We start from the raw sequence: 16,655 nt of genomic DNA on the forward strand, positions 1-16,655 counted from the left end.
ACACACACACACACACACACACACACCACACACACACACTGGAGTAGTGATGTGGGCATAGTGGTATGGTCTGCTTTGATAAGACAACACTACAGATCTACTGTACAGGATGTAGGCTATGCAGGCAAGATGTCTACAACACACACACACACACACCTCACACACACACTGGAGTAGTGATGTGGGCGTAGTGGTATGGTCTGCTTTGATAAGACAACACTTCAGATCTACTGTACAGGATGTAGGCTATGCAGGCAAGATGTCTACAACACACACACACACACACACACACACACACTGGAGTAGTGATGTGGGCATAGTGGTATGGTCTGCTTTGATAAGACAACACTTCAGATCTACTACACAGGATGTAGGCTATGCAGGCAAGATGTCTACAACACACATGCAAGTTGTGTGTGGATCAGAATACGTTACGAATTTATTTATAGCTTCACTTTGGGAGAGGACTCGCGCAGGACAGGGGACTGGTAACGCGTGCCGTGAAACCCCATCACACACACACACGCACATAGGCCTACACACACAACGTGTTAGGCCTAACCCATCTTTAGTTTTAGTCCGCGGGCTGGCGTGTTTAACTTTAGATCTCAGTAATAATTACGCAAGATAATTACCGGTGATTATTCTTTAATGGAAGGAAACGCACCTAATTAAACCCGCGCGGTCAGAATAAACGGTTTAATAATAAAACACCGCGAAACGCGAGATCTGTAATATCAGACTTCAATCAGTATCACCACACTGACTGAGGTCATGCCATATTATAGGACTATTGTGCGTGCGTGCGTGCGTGTGAGTGAGCGAGCGAGCAAGAAAGAGAGAGAGAAATAATGAATATATCCACTTTATAGTATTATTGCTTCTCGATCCAAACCTACGAATGGAGAAAATTGCCTTTTTCCCTCCATATAAAACGATAGCTTTATGATGCAGCCACTTGGCGCGCGTTCTGATGTGGTCTGGGTACGGTCTTGAAGTCGGTCGAAGTGTTGTGCAACGGGGGCGCGCACAGAATAGAAGCGCGCTACCGCAGCGACAGGAGAGTCTGGCTACAGGCTGTAGAGGAGTTTAGAGTGTGTGTGAGTGAGAGCATCAAGAGATCTGACCCGGCGGAGAGTGTGTGTGAGTGCCTAGTGTGGGAGACAGCGGCGAGAGCGCAACGCACGGGCACGCACAACTTGGGATAACTCACCTGGCTGGACAGAAACATCTCTCTCCCCCCATCTCGCCTATCATCTCTCTCCTTGCTAAGGGATTCGAGCGGTGTGATAGACTACTGGTCTGGCTGCGGGGAAGGTGTTAATGTGTGCCTATAGGATGTATGCATTTGGTGGGATGTTGTGTCGCGTGGTGTCGGTGCTATGGCCTGTCCTTTCGATTGTCTCGGGCTTCAACCTGCATGCGGAGCGCCCTGCGGTGTTCCGAGGACCAGAGGGGAGCTACTTTGGTTACTCCGTGGACTTCTACCGACCGACCCCCGAAAGCAGCACGTGAGTCCGAAACAGTCCGAGACCACAACTATCAGTTTAAAACATTGCATTTTTTTATGTTCTTAATTTCAATTTCGAACAGCCTACAAAGGTCTGCGGGTTCATGTTGGGCTAATATGAATTAAGTCTGGATTCCCCGAAACAACATGTCCGGACAGAGAGATGGGTTCATTCTCCTAATAAAATAGTAGAATAAAATATCATTATTTCAACCAGAAATTCGTCTTGCAAGTGAACACAAATTCAGTAACAAATGTCACAGAATAGTAAGCTGTTGGGAGTTTTCAAAGTCCACCAAGACTACAGGAAGCAATATGTCATATTGCTAGTAGCCTACTGTACTTGTGCTTTCTGTGCTGACTCTGATGAGCGCTGGGATTTGTAAACAAACTGAGGGCTGTTTCATTACCAAGATGCTCCTATCATGATTCTTGTTTCAGCTCCTTAGTTCTATGCTCTGGATAAGAGCTTCTGTTAAATGACTAAAATATTAATGTGTCTTGCCCAATGAATATGTTAATACTCTCTCTCTCTCTCTCTCTCTCTCTCTCTCTCTCTCTCTCTCTCTCTCTCTCTCTCTCTCTCTCTCTCTCTCTCTCAGAGTGTGTGAGTCTTTGTGTGTTAAAGACAATTTCTTTCTCTTAAGTTTTGTGTGTGAACATTCGGTTAGTGGCATTATATCTCTGTCATGACTGTCCCTGCAGGTTGAGTGTGTTGGTGGGAGCGCCCAAGGCCAACACATCCCAGCCAGGCATCATAGAGGGAGGAGCTGTCTACTACTGTCCCTATCCCCTAAACCCTGACCCCACCAAGCAACCCTACAGCTGCACACAGATACCCTTCGACAACGCCAGTGAGTTACACCATGCGGTGTACCTGTGTGTATGATGTGTGTGTGTGTGTGTGTGTGTGTGTATGTGCTAGTTTTGCTCTCACAAAGTTAATGAGTGAGTATGAAGGGGTTAACTCCTGCCCATGTGGTTGGCTTCAGGTTTCAGGAGCACAGAAGAACTGTACATGTGTGTTTTGTGTTCCTGTTAGAAGTGTAATTTCACCCGATGCACTTACATACATCCGGACAAATAACAGAACACAAGAGAGCGCCCTCACCACTAATGTGTGTGTGTGTGTGTGTGTGTGTGTGTGTCTGTGTGTCTGTGTGTCTGTGTGTCTGTGTGTGTGTGTGTGTTATGATCCACATGGTCTTTGTCAGCTGGAGTGTGTATGAAGAGGGCCATAGAAAAATAACTACTATTCATGTCTATGAGAAGGATATGTCGGTGGGTGGTGGCTGAATGCATCTGTCTGTCTGGTGTTCTGGAATTCGGGTCCTGTCACCTCTGTTTCTTTACTGAAAAACTACTTCCTGTTGCACTAATTGGTCTATTCTGATAGGATGGGCAATCAATTTCATAGAGATTAATAACTCCTCCACTGTCGTTCTCTCTCTCTCTCTCTCTCTCGCTCTCTCTCTCTCGCGCTCTCAATTATCCTGGGGGAGGGGTAAAGTGTGAGTGTGTAAGAAGCGGTCAGCGGGCTAGGGGGGCTAAACTGTGAGCACATGGGAATTCATTTTCCCTCTGAGACTGTGAGACTGGAGGGGATAAGAGGGGGGAAGGAGGCAATGTCTGCTTTTTATTAGATCTTCAGATTTGTGTGTGTGTGTGTGTGTGTGTGTGTGTGTGTGTGTGTGTGTGTGTGTGTGTGTGTGTGTGTGTGTGTGTGTGTGGTGGATATGGCTAAGGTTACTGTAGCCTCATTAATACAGGTTCAAACCAGCGACATAAGGGACAGACACACCCACGCATATAATCCATCATCACACACACACACATACACACACACACACACACACACACACACACACACACACACACACACACACACACACACACACACACACACACACACACACACACACACACACACACACACACACACACACACACACTCACACACACACACACACACACACACACACATACACACACACGCACATAGAGCCATACAGGGGGAAGGAGAGAGAGATTGAAGGAATTAAGCAAATTAGACTAGAGAGGGTGCATTATGGTGATCAGTGGCATGGCTGTGGTGCGCCTGGCCTGGTGCAGTTAAAGGGAAGAGAAGTAGCCACTTACTGGGTTAAGGGTTAGGAACAGTGTCCAGGTGTGCATGAGGTCATTCTAATGACAAAACATGACACAAGACATATGGGGATAGCTCACTCAAATTTCATAATTAGCTCATCTCTTTCTTACCTTGTCGTCTAGTATGGGCCGGGAGAAACTGCTGTCTTTAGTGTGTGTGTGTAGGCTGCTGGTGTTTTATGAGGCGTAGAGACTCAGTCTCTCTAAACAGGCCCAGCTGGCCTTCAATAACACAGGAAAGGATCTGCATTGGAGCAGGATAACACACACACACACACACACACACACACACACACACACACACACACACACACACACACACACAGTCATGCACATTTTGAGCATGACAATGGACATTAAAGATCAAGGTGTATTTCTATAAACTTCAATAGAAACATCATTTAAAAAAAGTTAGTGATGTCCATGTTACTTTAGTTAGCTAACAAATCTGGGCCTTCCATGGTGTATAGGCAGGCATGACCCATGTTGTACAGAGACTAGACCTATTAGGGCTGGGCCAGGTTGATTGATGCCATAATAAAACTCTCTCCCTCTTTCCCTCCTCCCTCCCCCATCTCTCTCTATAGATAACAGGATGATTAAGGTTAATGGCACCAGGGAGCCTCTGGAGTTCAAGTCACACCAGTGGTTTGGAGCCTCAGTTAGAACTCACAAAGACAAAGTGGTGGTGAGGAATTATATTCTGTCTAACCCTAACCCGTCATAGATGTAAACCACCAGTGCTATGACTAACTAATACACTTTGAACCAGTCATATACATGTATTGTGTGTGTGTGTGTGTGTGTGTGTGTGTGTGTGTGTGTGTGTGTGTGTGTGTGTGTGTGTGCGTGTGTGTGTGTGTGTGTGTGTGTGTGTGTGTGTGTGTGTGTGTGTGTGTGTGTGTGTGTGTGTGTGTGTGTATGTATGTGTGTGTGTGTCTAGGCCTGTGCTCCTCTCTACCACTGGCGTACTGTGGTGAACGGTGAGAAGGACCCGGTAGGAACCTGCTATGTTGCCGTGCAGAACTTCAGCGCCTACGCAGAATACTCACCCTGTAGGACCAGTGAGTTCACACACACACACTAAGGTCACTATCAGGTGGCCATTCGTAAACACCCACTGGAACACACAACTAGGCTTGGGCAGTATACCGTATATACCGTATACTGGAGTATTTGGAAAAAAGCCACGGGATGGTTTTTCAATACTGTCAAAACAAAAGTTTTTCAATTAATTTGAATATTTGTAGCAACTTTTGAAGTTATTACCTGCAGTCAACTTGTGCAATACCTTACGAGATAAAGCAGATTGCGTTCTTCATTTTAACCTGCCACAATATTTTAGATGAAGCTCACAGTAGTTCCCCAGAACAGTTGAGCCAGTCACGTGTTTGTTTGTTAATAGCACCACGGGAGAAAGCGAGCTGGTGAGACCATAACTTTCTATATCTATTGGCGAGTCTCTGTTGTGCAGCGCACATGAGGTGATGAAGTTACACTTGGATGCAAATCACTGCTAAATAATGGCTTTCTGCCAGAAGTCAAAGAGCTCTGGAGGAGTTGTCTGTATAGCTGCCGTTTTTTCCCTGTGCTTCTACCAATGTTTTGTTTCTCCCCCGTTCATCTCCCCATCTACTCCGTGTACACATGCTGCTCTTCTTTTAAAACGTCCGCACTCACCGAAAATGACATTCGGTAGCTACTTGCTATGCTTGGATAACTTTATGAGCTGTATTTGCCTGTCTGCAATTAGTTTATGATCATTTTCGCCCGTTAGCATTTAGCTATGTAATTTCGCTATTAGTTTGTGCAAATTTTATTAGCATTCTGGTAATAGAGGCCCAATGGGCTTTTCTTGCATTTTTACCCCCCCCCCCCCCCTTGTGTTCTATGCCGGTAATATGGTAAATCCCGGTATGAGAGAAGGAAGGTATGACAATATGAAAATCTGAATACCGTCCAACCTAATGCACAACTCTTATCATTGACTCTCTACACAAACATCCTGACACGCACACGCGCGTGTGCACACACACACACACACGCGCGCGCGCGCACGCACACACACACACCCGTCTGGTGTTTTAGTGATTCTGGAGGTTATTTAAGGGTTTGTTTTATGTTGTCAGTGATATTCGACAACATCCACATCAAACAACCTAAAAGGAAAACATAAAACATTCTACTCTACTGGACAGTTTTTATTGAGATCAACGTGATGGTCCCAAGGGGGTTGGACGCACAATGCTACTGTACAAACCCAGCACACCTGCGCTCGCACACGCACACATACACATATCTACACACGTATGCACACACACACACACACACACACACACACACACACACACACACACACACACACACACACACACACACACACACACACACACACTCAGTCTCTGTAATGTTTCCAACCCAGTGTGTGTATTTCAACAATTCTCTCTGGGAGCTTCCTGTTTAGAATTTAATGTGGATTTATGACCTCCGAGCTTACACACTCCAGCTAACACACATAGCAGTCAGTATGTGTGTGTGCGTGTGCGCGTGTGTGTGAGTAGTTACGACTCATTTCACCTCTCCTCGGGGTGCCTCTGGAACATGGGGAATGATTTATTATCAGCCAGGTTTATACACACACACACACACACACACACACACACACACACACACACCATACACTCTGATTTCTTCCACATAGAGTTTGGACATATGGAATAGTGGAGAGGTAAAGTTCGAGCTACTTGGAGGGTCAGGGTCAGACTTTGTGGAACACTTCAACTAATAACAATTCATCATAGGAGGGTTGAAACAATGATCTGATATTGTGTGTGATTGTGTTTGTCAGATGATCCAAACCCGGAGGGACAGGGTTTCTGCCAGGCCGGGTTCAGTGTGGACTTCACCAAGGTAACAACCATCACTACCCATGTGACGTCCTCATCACCGTCCATGTCATGACATCCTCATCACTGTCCATGTCATGACATCCTCATCACTGTCCATGTCATGACATCCTCATCACTGTCCATGTCATGACATCCTCATCACTGTCCATGTCATGACATCCTCATCACCGTCCATGTCATGACATCCTCATCACCGTCCATGTCATGACATCCTCATCACTGTCCATGTCATGACATCCTCATCACTGTCCATGTCATGACAATCCTCAATACAGAGAGAACCCCTTAGTTATTGTCTAACACACAATCACAGCCGAGTCAACATATTCCGAGACGTGTGTGTAAAAATACCTGTTTGTCATAACAGCCTCCCTCCTCATCCTCACTTTCTCTTTGTCTGACTCCTCCCTTCTCAGGGCTATAGAAAGACACACAATCAGGGTTAGAGGGGAGGGAGCTAGGAGGCATGCAACTTTGTTCGTTTCAATCACAGAGGGCCTTGCTCATGTGAACATCTGAACCCTCTGCCTCTCTGCTCAACGTACCCTCTTGTACAGGAAGCTGTCATTTTCATCAGGAAGTACACATGGATGACTGAAGACAGTGTACACACACACACACACACACACACACAGAGAGAAACAAACAGACATTGTCTTTTATGATTGTTTCTTCACTGTTTATCAATCAGTGTGTACAGGTAAATCAGGATGAGCTAGGCCAGTTCAAGGTCCAATGCAGCCATTTTTATCTGAATATAAAAAATGTTTGGGTAACAATGAAGTACCTTACTCTGATTGTTTCCGATTAAAAGGGTAAAAATAAACAAAAACAGCTTCTTAGCAAAGAGCAATTTCAAAGCAAGAATTTTGCTATAACTGTCTGGGAGTGGTCTGAGTGGAGAGGGGGAAACTGAAAATGAGATGTTATTGGCAGAGAGTTTTGGAACTGACTTTGTTATTGTTCTATTAACTAATGTACTACCTGGTGATGACACCAGGCAGGCCAAAACTACATCCCAACAAAATAGGCTGACATTTCAGATGGTCTTTTCAAACAGCTCTTACAAGTGCATTATCATAATGTGGAAATATATATATAAAACACAGGAAAAGAGAGAGGCCAGACAGTCTGCTTGGAGTTCGCCAAAAGTCACCTAAAGGACTATCAGACCATTAGAAACAAGATTCTCTGGTCTGATGAAACCAAGATTTAACTATTAGACCTGAATGCCAAGCGTCACGTCTGGAGGAAACCTGGCCCCATCCCTACGGTGTGGCATGCTGGTGGCAGCATCATGCTGTGGGGATGTTTTTTGGCGGCAGGGACTGGGAGACTAGTCAGGATCGAGGGAAAGATGCAAAGTAAAGTACAGAGAGACCCTTGATGAAAACCTGCTCCAGAGCACTCAGGACTTCAGACTGGGGCGAAGGTTCACCTTCCAACAGGACAACAAGCCTAAGCACACAGCCAAGACAACGCAGGAGTGACTTCGGGACAAGTCTCTGAATGTCCTTGAGTGGCCCAGCCAGAGCCCAGACTTGAACCCGATCGGAGATCTCTAGAGAGACCTGAAAATAGCTGTGCAGCGATGCTCTCCATCCAACCTGACAGAGCTTGAGAGGATCTGCAGAGAACAATTGCAGAAACTCCCCAAATACAGATGTGCCAAGTTTGTAGCATCATACCGAAGAAGACTCAAGACTGTAATTGCTGGCAAAAGTGCATCAACAAAGTACTGAGTAAAGGGTCTGAATACTTATGTAAATGTGATATTTCAGCTTGTTTATTTTTAATACATTTGCAAAAAATATCTAATAACCTGTTTTTGCTTTGTCATTATGGGGTATTGTGATGTCATTATGGGGTATTGTGATGTCATTATGGGGTATTGTGATGTCATTATGGGGTATTGTGATGTCATTATGGGGTATTGTGATGTCATTATGGGGTATTGTGTGTAGATTGATGAGGTGGGAAGAAAAAACACAATTGAATCAACTTTAGAGTAAGGCTGTAATGTAACAAAATGTGAACGTCAAGGGGTCTGAATACTTCCCGAATGCACTTTAAATTCAGCTTTTGTCCAGTCTTGAGGAAGTTAGTCCTAACCCTGGACTGACCCAGACTTTCTCTTCCTCAGGAGGGGACACTGGTGGTGGGTGGACCTGGCAGCTTCTACTGGCAAGGTAACATTAGCTCCCTCTATGTGAAACACTAGAATTGCAAAAAAGAGGCAGAGAGAGGGAGAAAGAGATGAGTTTAGCAGCACGATCAAGACACATTCCTGCACCAGACCTGGATTCACATAGTATTTGATTAAGCACTGCTCCAGTTCATTTCTGCCATTCCTGATGTGCAGTTTGATCCCAGGAGAAGCCAGATTAGGACAATGTAGAGTGAGAGACCCTCCCTCCTCTCTCTCTGATAGGAAGTGTTTGAGTGAGTCTAGTCTCAGTTGTAATGAGCTGATCAGAAGGAAATGGGGTGTGGAGGAACTCCCACTCACCATGATAATTAGTGTGTGTTGGAGGGCAGACACCTGCTTCACAGTGGACCTTGAAGTTGGAAAGTGTGTGGGTGTGTGTGTGCTGTGGGGGGCATGGTGGGAGGGGTTACTCTTCCTGTCTCTCCTGTCCTGATGTCTCCTTGCTTATCTTCATTGAGGTGATATTAGCACACAGCTGTGTGTGTGTGTGACGGTGAGTGTGCATTTGTGTGTTTATGAGAGACAGTTACTAATACAGGGTAGTAAACGCTCCTCCTTTTATCACGGTCACATCATGTTAACCTCTGTGCCCTATCGCTCCAGTCGCTTAATTCATTTTAAAAACGAATGAGGATAGGAACATGTTTTACAACAAGAACTGCCCACTATGTCTGCCATATGTGTAATGAATATGATGGGAGACAGAGCTGGTTTCAAGCGCAGGGCGCAGCAGGTGTTTATTGTAAAGGACCACAGGAGGAGGCAGGTAGCTGGGTCCAGGGGCAGGCAGAAGGTCATACACAGTGGGTCCAACAAGGCAACAGTACAGGCAGGGAAAAGGCTAGTAACGTTGTCAGGGAGATCAGGCTATAGGTTGATAACAGGAAATCTGATAGGCTAAGGTACAGGCAGGGAATAGGCTAATAACGTCATCCAGGAGATCAGGCTATAGGTTGATAACAGGAAATCTGATAGGCTAAGGTACAGGCAGGGAATAGGTTGATAACAGGAAATCTGATAGGCTAAGGTACAGGCAGGGAATAGGCAAAAGGCATCATTAGTGAGGCAGGCAAAAACTACCATACACGGGAGGAGTAAATCACAGGAAAAACCAGCTCAGAAAGACGTGTGTCACAAAACAAACAATACCTCACAGTGATGGGGTGCAAAGAACTGAACCAAATAGTGTGTGATAATGACATACAGGTGTGTGAACAGGTGATCAGAATTCAGGTGATTGGGATCTGGAGAGTGAGCTGCGTTCAGGGGATCTACGTGTTTGAGGGTGTGAGTTGGATGCAGATGTTACAATATGCCTTCAAAATGGAGCGAGAGACAGAAGTGGGTGAGAGAGAGAAAGAGAGATGGAGATAGTCAGTGAATATTTTTATGAATTAATATTATGGTGTATTAATCCTTTGTTGAAGGTGGTTTATGATCTCTCTATGCCCCTGGTGTGTGTATAAGCGTTTGTGTGTGTGTGTGCATGTCGTTGCCCTCAGCTTGGCTCAGCTTCCTGGTGTTTAAACACTTCCTCTAGATGTTTATAAAAGCTCAGAGCAGAGAGTTTATGGTCTCTAATATACAGCTATTATCACAGGTGATTATGCTGAGTTATTATGGGAAGCCTTTTATACAGCTTATTATCAGAGGATCTGAAGGAACCTCTTATACTATCAGTAGTGAGGAAGTCTGCAGAGGGTTAGGGGTCTGTTTCTGTAATTAGGGTTAGGAGCTGTCTGTGGAGTGTGTGTGTGTGTGTGTGTGTGGAGAGGGTCTGTTTCTGTGTCTGTGGTTACGGTCTGTGAAGTGGGTCTGTCTTGTCTGAGTAGAAGGTCTGTCTTTGTAAGTCTGTGACTTGGGTTAGGGTCTGTGTAGGTATGCGTCTGTATTTAGGCTTAGCGTCCAAGTCTGAAGGGAGTTAGGAAAAGTTGGCGTCTGAGACAGGGGCGATTTCTCTCTGCCAGTACCCACCACATTAAGGAGGATTGATGTGAGGTTGAGGGCAGCTGGAGATAAAGCAGGAGGCCTATGTTTGTCTGACCTCCCCCTCCATCGCACAGCATTTGCTACAATAGCAGAGAGAGAGCGCGAGAGAGAAAGTGTGTATGTGTATGTCATTCTAACTCCTGCTAACGAGGTGTTTCAGTGTTCCTCAGGGAAGAGCACCTCATACCTGTGAGTTTCATAACAAATGGCAGGAAAGTGTGTAAGGGGGCGTGCATGTGTGTATGATAGACTGACAGTGCGGAAGTTATTGCTCCCCATTGGGTCTGGGGATGGCCTGTTCGTTAGTTGACCATTGTGTGTTTCTGACCTCTCTCTCTCCAGGTCAGGTGATGACTGCAGGCGTAGCAGAGATATTGAATGGTTACTCTCTGAAAGCCGTGCTCAGGAGAGTCCCTGGAGAGAAACAGACACACGCTGCAGCTGATACCCATGACGACAGCTACCTAGGTAACACACACACGCTGCAGCTGATACCCATGACGACAGCTACCTAGGTAACACACACACGCTGCAGCTGATACCCATGACGACAGCTACCTAGGTAACACACACACGCTGCAGCTGATACCCATGACGACAGCTACCTAGGTAACACACACACGCTGCAGCTGATACCCATGACGACAGCTACCTAGGTAACACACACACGCTGCAGCTGATACCCATGACGACAGCTACCTAGGTAACACACACACACAGTTTCATCTACACACACAAACACTCACACGCTCACTCACTAATATATCTCTCTTGTCTGCAGGTTACTCTGTGGCAGTAGGGGAATTCACAGGAGACTCAGAGCAAGGTAAAATACAACACTTTCATCTCTGTGTGTTTGGTGCTTGCAGGGTTTCAGAGGCTACTCCCATGAACCGTAACTAACTAGTAATTACACTGCAAACTAACCAAGAAAAGTAACTTGCTACAAAACCATATGTTCTGCCTCCTACATCTTCCTAATTAAAACATGGCACCAAGTGCCAAACCAAAGGTTGACACATGGTTGTATTATGATTTTATTGTGGTTGTAGGCTGGTTGTGGTCTCATCTTTGAATTCCTTAAAGCTGGAGCTTGCTGGCTTGGGTTTGTGGTCTGGTCTGTACTGGGAACAGGGTTGGGGGAGGTACTCATATCAAAACCACTCTCTATCTTTCTATCTTTCTTCAGCTTTTAGTGTCTTCAGTCAGGGTGGCCTAGAGACAGAGACACACTGAAAGGCAGGCATCCAGACAGGCAGACAGAAAAGCAGGCAGGCAGTGTGATGTGTGTTCCTCTCTCCTTTCCAGAGCTGATAGCTGGTGTTCCGAGAGGGGCACAGAACTTTGGATATGTAAGTACAGAATCACACGCATGCATAACAGCACACAACCACACACACACACACACACACACACACACACACACACACACACACACACACACACACACACACACAGTATATGTAAGTATTGAATTTTAAAATTCCTGTGTGTCCAGAGAGGAAATGTTTCCAAAGTAGAATTCCATTCCTAGTTACTATCGCTTAGCAACAACAACTCCCCCCACTCTGACCACAACACAGTCCTATCTGTGTGTGTTTGTGTGTGTCCTGGACTCTCCTAAATGACACACAACTTCCTCTCCATGAGAGCTGACCCAGCCTGACCCCTTTCCCTGACACACACATGACCCCTCACCTCTAACACACAGCTCATTGCCTGCTCACACACACGCACACACACACGCACACACTGACAGACACTGAAACCTAGATAGAGATGTATTCAGAGCAGACAAGCCTGTGAGGTTGTGTCAACAGGCTCTGGGGCCGGTAGCCCTCACATTTGTGGTCAGTGGGCGTCAGGGTTAGGTCTGTTAGGCCTGATGAGACTAGAGTAGCTGTCAGCCCACGTTAAGCCTCTCAGACCTGGGAAGACAACCAGTCTGACACCCCTGAGAGAGAGGTGGAGGAGGGGGGGCAGGGAGTTAAGTGTCTGCACATGTGTCTTTCCCTCTGTCTGCCTCTCTCTGTCTGTCATTCCGAGCGACTGTCTGTGTGTATGTCCGTCCGTCTGCCTGTCCGCCTGTCTTTTTCTCTATATGTGTTGGTGTTTTGTGTATGTGTTTGTCTCTCTAACTTTGTGAGTGCGTGCACATGTTTATGGGTGAGTGTGTGTAGCCCCTGGCTGTCTCCATGTGGTTGTTATTGTAGGTCTTTTGAAGGAATTCCCAACCCCTCTGTCTCCCCCACATCTGGGGTTATGGAAATGGAGGGTACGGAACAGAGGAGGGGAGGGGGTAAGGCAATGGGGACGATGGGGGGTTGAAAGGGCGAGACAGGGGGAAGGGGGACCAGGCAGAGGGAAAGAAAGAGTTTTGGGCTGAAGAATTCTGTTTCTATTTCAGCTCATTACATCCTGTGAATGCGTTTGCATGATGCCTGTGTGTACCTGTATTAGGTGTGTGACTCTTGTGTCCTCTTTTAGGTAGCTGTGATTAACTCCACTAATCTGACATTCATCATGAACTTCACAGGAGAGCAGGTCAGTAACACACAGTAACGTCACACATACACATACACACACTGCTATTAATATTTTACCTGACTACTTTATAGCACTACTGTACATCCCTGACTGTAAGTGACGTCATGTTGTGAAATGTTTTGTCAGATGGCTTCCTACTTTGGCTATTCTGTGGCTGTTACTGACCTCAACGGAGATGGGTGAGTTGTCTGTCTGTCTCTCTCACTTTTTCTATCACTTTCTCTCTCTCTCTCGCTCACTCTCTCAATTTCATTTTCAATTTAAGGGGCTTAGCTTTTCTCTCTCGTCTCTCTCTGTCTGCCACTTTGTCACTTTTTCCCTCTCTTCCTGTCCCTAGAGATCTTCATGGTTCTTGCAGTGAAATAATTGTTTAGTCCGAGCTAAGAATGAAGACAGTTGAGTGGGCGAGGGGGGAACGAGAGAGAGAGGATTGTTAGTATGTGTTCCAGCTGTAGCTTGTTCTCTGATTCTGATTACTGAACTCTATTTCTGGAGCCAGACCACATCCTTTCTGACATGTCTGTATAACACACTAAGCTGTGTGTGTGTGTGTGTGTGTGTGTGTGTGTGTGTGTGTGTGTGTGTGTGTGTGTGTGTGTGTGTGTGTGTGTGTGTGTGTGTGTGTGTGTGTGTGCGTGCTGCCCTCTGTGTGTGTGTGTGTATTCTAAAGCTGTGTATCTTTCCCCCAGGTATGATGATGTACTGGTAGGAGCACCTCTCTACATGGAGAGAGAGAGGGAGAGTAAACCTAAGGAGGTGGGCCGTGTCTACCTGTACCTCCAGCACTCCCCGCTCACCTTCTCCGAGCCCCTTCTCCTGACGGGAACACACACCTTTGGACGCTTTGGCACTGCCATCGCCCCGCTAGGAGACCTCAACCAGGACGGATACAACGGTAAGCTGTGTGTGTGTGTGTGTGTGTGTGTGTGTGTGTGTGTGTGTGTGTGTGTGTCTTTCCCCTCTCTTCCCGTTCAGTGTCCACTCCCAGTGTATTGGTAGGCAGAGGTTTTTATATGTTTCCTCTTCATCTCTGGCTGTTTGGTCTTGGAGAGCGGATATCTTATCAGATGCTCCGATGGGGGAAACCGAAGGGTCTTCAGCCAATCAGGAATTGCGGTGTTAGTACTGATGATGAGCAGGGTTTGAGGGGTGTGCGCGCTCGTGTGTGTGTGTCAAGAGAGAGAGTTATTTTTAATCTCCAGATGTCCACTAAGATAGGGGCATCTGGAAGTTTCTGTCCCGCTGCCCAGAGTTCATTCTGCCTCACGTTGTGTTTGCTTTTTAAACACACACACCAGTGGAGGCAGATGAGGGGAGGACGGATCATAATAATGTCTGGAACAGAGCAAATGGATTCGCATCAAACACATATTTGATACCATTCCACTCATTCCACTCCAGCCATTACCACAAGCCTGTCCTCCTCAATTAAGGTGCCACCAACCTCCTGTGACACACATATACACACATGCACACACATACACACACACCCAAACACGTTCAGGTCTGGAGCCCAAATGCTTTTCGGAGCCTCAGGCATTTCTCTGGTGAACATATGATAACAATCCTACTTAGTTATTTATGTATGTGTTTATGTTCTTAAAATGAGCCACTCTCCATCCACTCCCTCCACACCATCATCATCATCAGTACTAAATCAATAAACCTGAATCAATGTCTATCAGTGTGGAGGCATAACTCAATCAGTCACTCAAACGCACATATAAGACAACAACCTCTCCCTCAATGTGAGCAAGACAAAGGAGCTGATCGTGGACTACAGGAAAAGGCGAGCCGAACAGTTCTCCATTAACATCCCCGGGGCTGTAGTGGAGCGGGTCGAGAGTTTCAAGTGCCTTGGTGTCCACATCACCAACAAACTATCATGGTCCAAACACACCAAGGCCGTCGTGATGAGGGCACAACAAAATATTTTCCCCCTCTGTCACACAGCCTGGAGTGGTGGGTGCAGAGTCAAGCGCAGAGAGCAGAGGATAATGTCGACAACCAGGCTTTATTGTGGCATCCACAACACACGCCCAAAACAACAGGCGAATATCAAATAAAGTGTCCAACCCAAAACAGGGCACTAACAGACAGGGAGCACAACACGCAACAACCTAGACTAACAGAGAACAAGCCGGCACAAAAACAGGCGGGCCTAACAGGCTTAAATAGTCCTGAATCAAAACTAAAACAAGAAACAGGTGTAACCAATAAGACATAACAAGCAGAAAAGGAAAAGGGGATCGGTGGCAGCTAGTAGACCGGCGACGACGACCGCCGAGCGCCGTCCGAACAGGAAGAGGAGCCACCTTCGGTGGGAGTCGTGACACCCTCAGGAGACTGAAAAGATTTGGCATGGGTGCCCAGATCCTCAGAAAGTTCTATAGCTGCACCATCGAGAGCATCCTGACCGGTTGCATCACCGCCTGGTATGGCAACTGCTTGGCATCTGACCAAGACCTATAGAATAGGCGGTGTCAGAGGAAAGCCCATAAAATTGTCAGATTCCAGTCACCCAAGTCATAGACTGTTTGTTTTCTCTGGTACCGCACGGAAAGCGGTACCGGAGTGCTAATTCTAGGCTCCAAACTTCTTCAGGATTGGTGGGTCCCCTGTGGTACAGTTGAGCTAACATAGGCTAATGCGATTAGCATGAGGTTGTAAGTAACAAGAACATTTCCCAGGACATAGACATATCTGATATTAGCAGAAAGCTTAAATTCTTGTTAATCTAACTGCACTGTCCAATTTACAGTAGCTATTACAGTGAATACCATGCTATTGTTTGAGGAGAGTGCAGAGTTTTGTACATGAAAAATTATTAATAAACAAATTAGGCTTATTTGGGCAGTCTTGACACAACATTTTGAACAGAAATGCAATAGTTCATTTGATCAGTCTAAAACTTTGCACATACATTGCTGCCATCTAGTGGCCAAAATCTAAATTGCACCCGGGATGGAATAATACATTATGGCCTTTCTCTTGCATTTCAAAGATGATGGTACAAAAAAACCTAAAAAACAGTTTTTTTGTTTGTATTATCTTCTACCAGATCTAATGTGTCATATTCTCCTACATTCCTTTCAAATTTCCACAAACTTCAAAGTGTTTCCTTTCAAATGTTACCAATAATATGCATATCCTTTCTTCAGGGCCTGAGTCAGTTCGATTTGGGTATGTCATTTTAGGCGAACATTGAAAAAAGGGCCGATCCTTAAAAGGTTTAACAGCTTCTACCCCCAAGCCATAAGCCTGCTGAACAATTAATTAAATAGCCACCGGACTATTTACATTGACCCCCCCCCCATTTGTTTTTGCACACTGCTGCTACTTG

General features: G+C 45.9%; 1 protein-coding gene across 1 annotated transcript in view; it reads left to right on the forward strand.

The window, feature by feature from the left end:
- Nucleotides 1–453: 453 nt before the first annotated feature.
- LOC110534631 (integrin alpha-8) overlaps nt 454–16,655 on the forward strand; it is a 61,945-nt gene continuing 45,743 nt past the window's right edge. Inside the window, exons 1-12 of the mRNA XM_090195388.1 lie at nt 454–1,511; nt 2,216–2,364; nt 4,246–4,346; nt 4,602–4,722; nt 6,507–6,568; nt 8,711–8,756; nt 11,108–11,233; nt 11,547–11,591; nt 12,074–12,117; nt 13,253–13,309; nt 13,439–13,491; nt 14,002–14,207. Of these exons, the coding sequence (XP_090051514.1) occupies nt 1,324–1,511; nt 2,216–2,364; nt 4,246–4,346; nt 4,602–4,722; nt 6,507–6,568; nt 8,711–8,756; nt 11,108–11,233; nt 11,547–11,591; nt 12,074–12,117; nt 13,253–13,309; nt 13,439–13,491; nt 14,002–14,207 (1,198 nt within the window). The 5' untranslated portion in view covers nt 454–1,323. The remainder of the gene's footprint in view (nt 1,512–2,215; nt 2,365–4,245; nt 4,347–4,601; nt 4,723–6,506; nt 6,569–8,710; nt 8,757–11,107; nt 11,234–11,546; nt 11,592–12,073; nt 12,118–13,252; nt 13,310–13,438; nt 13,492–14,001; nt 14,208–16,655) is intronic.

Source organism: Oncorhynchus mykiss, chromosome 2 (genome assembly GCF_057628025.1).
Source record: "Oncorhynchus mykiss isolate SJ-2025 chromosome 2, ASM5762802v1, whole genome shotgun sequence".
Lineage (NCBI taxonomy): Eukaryota > Metazoa > Chordata > Actinopteri > Salmoniformes > Salmonidae > Oncorhynchus > Oncorhynchus mykiss.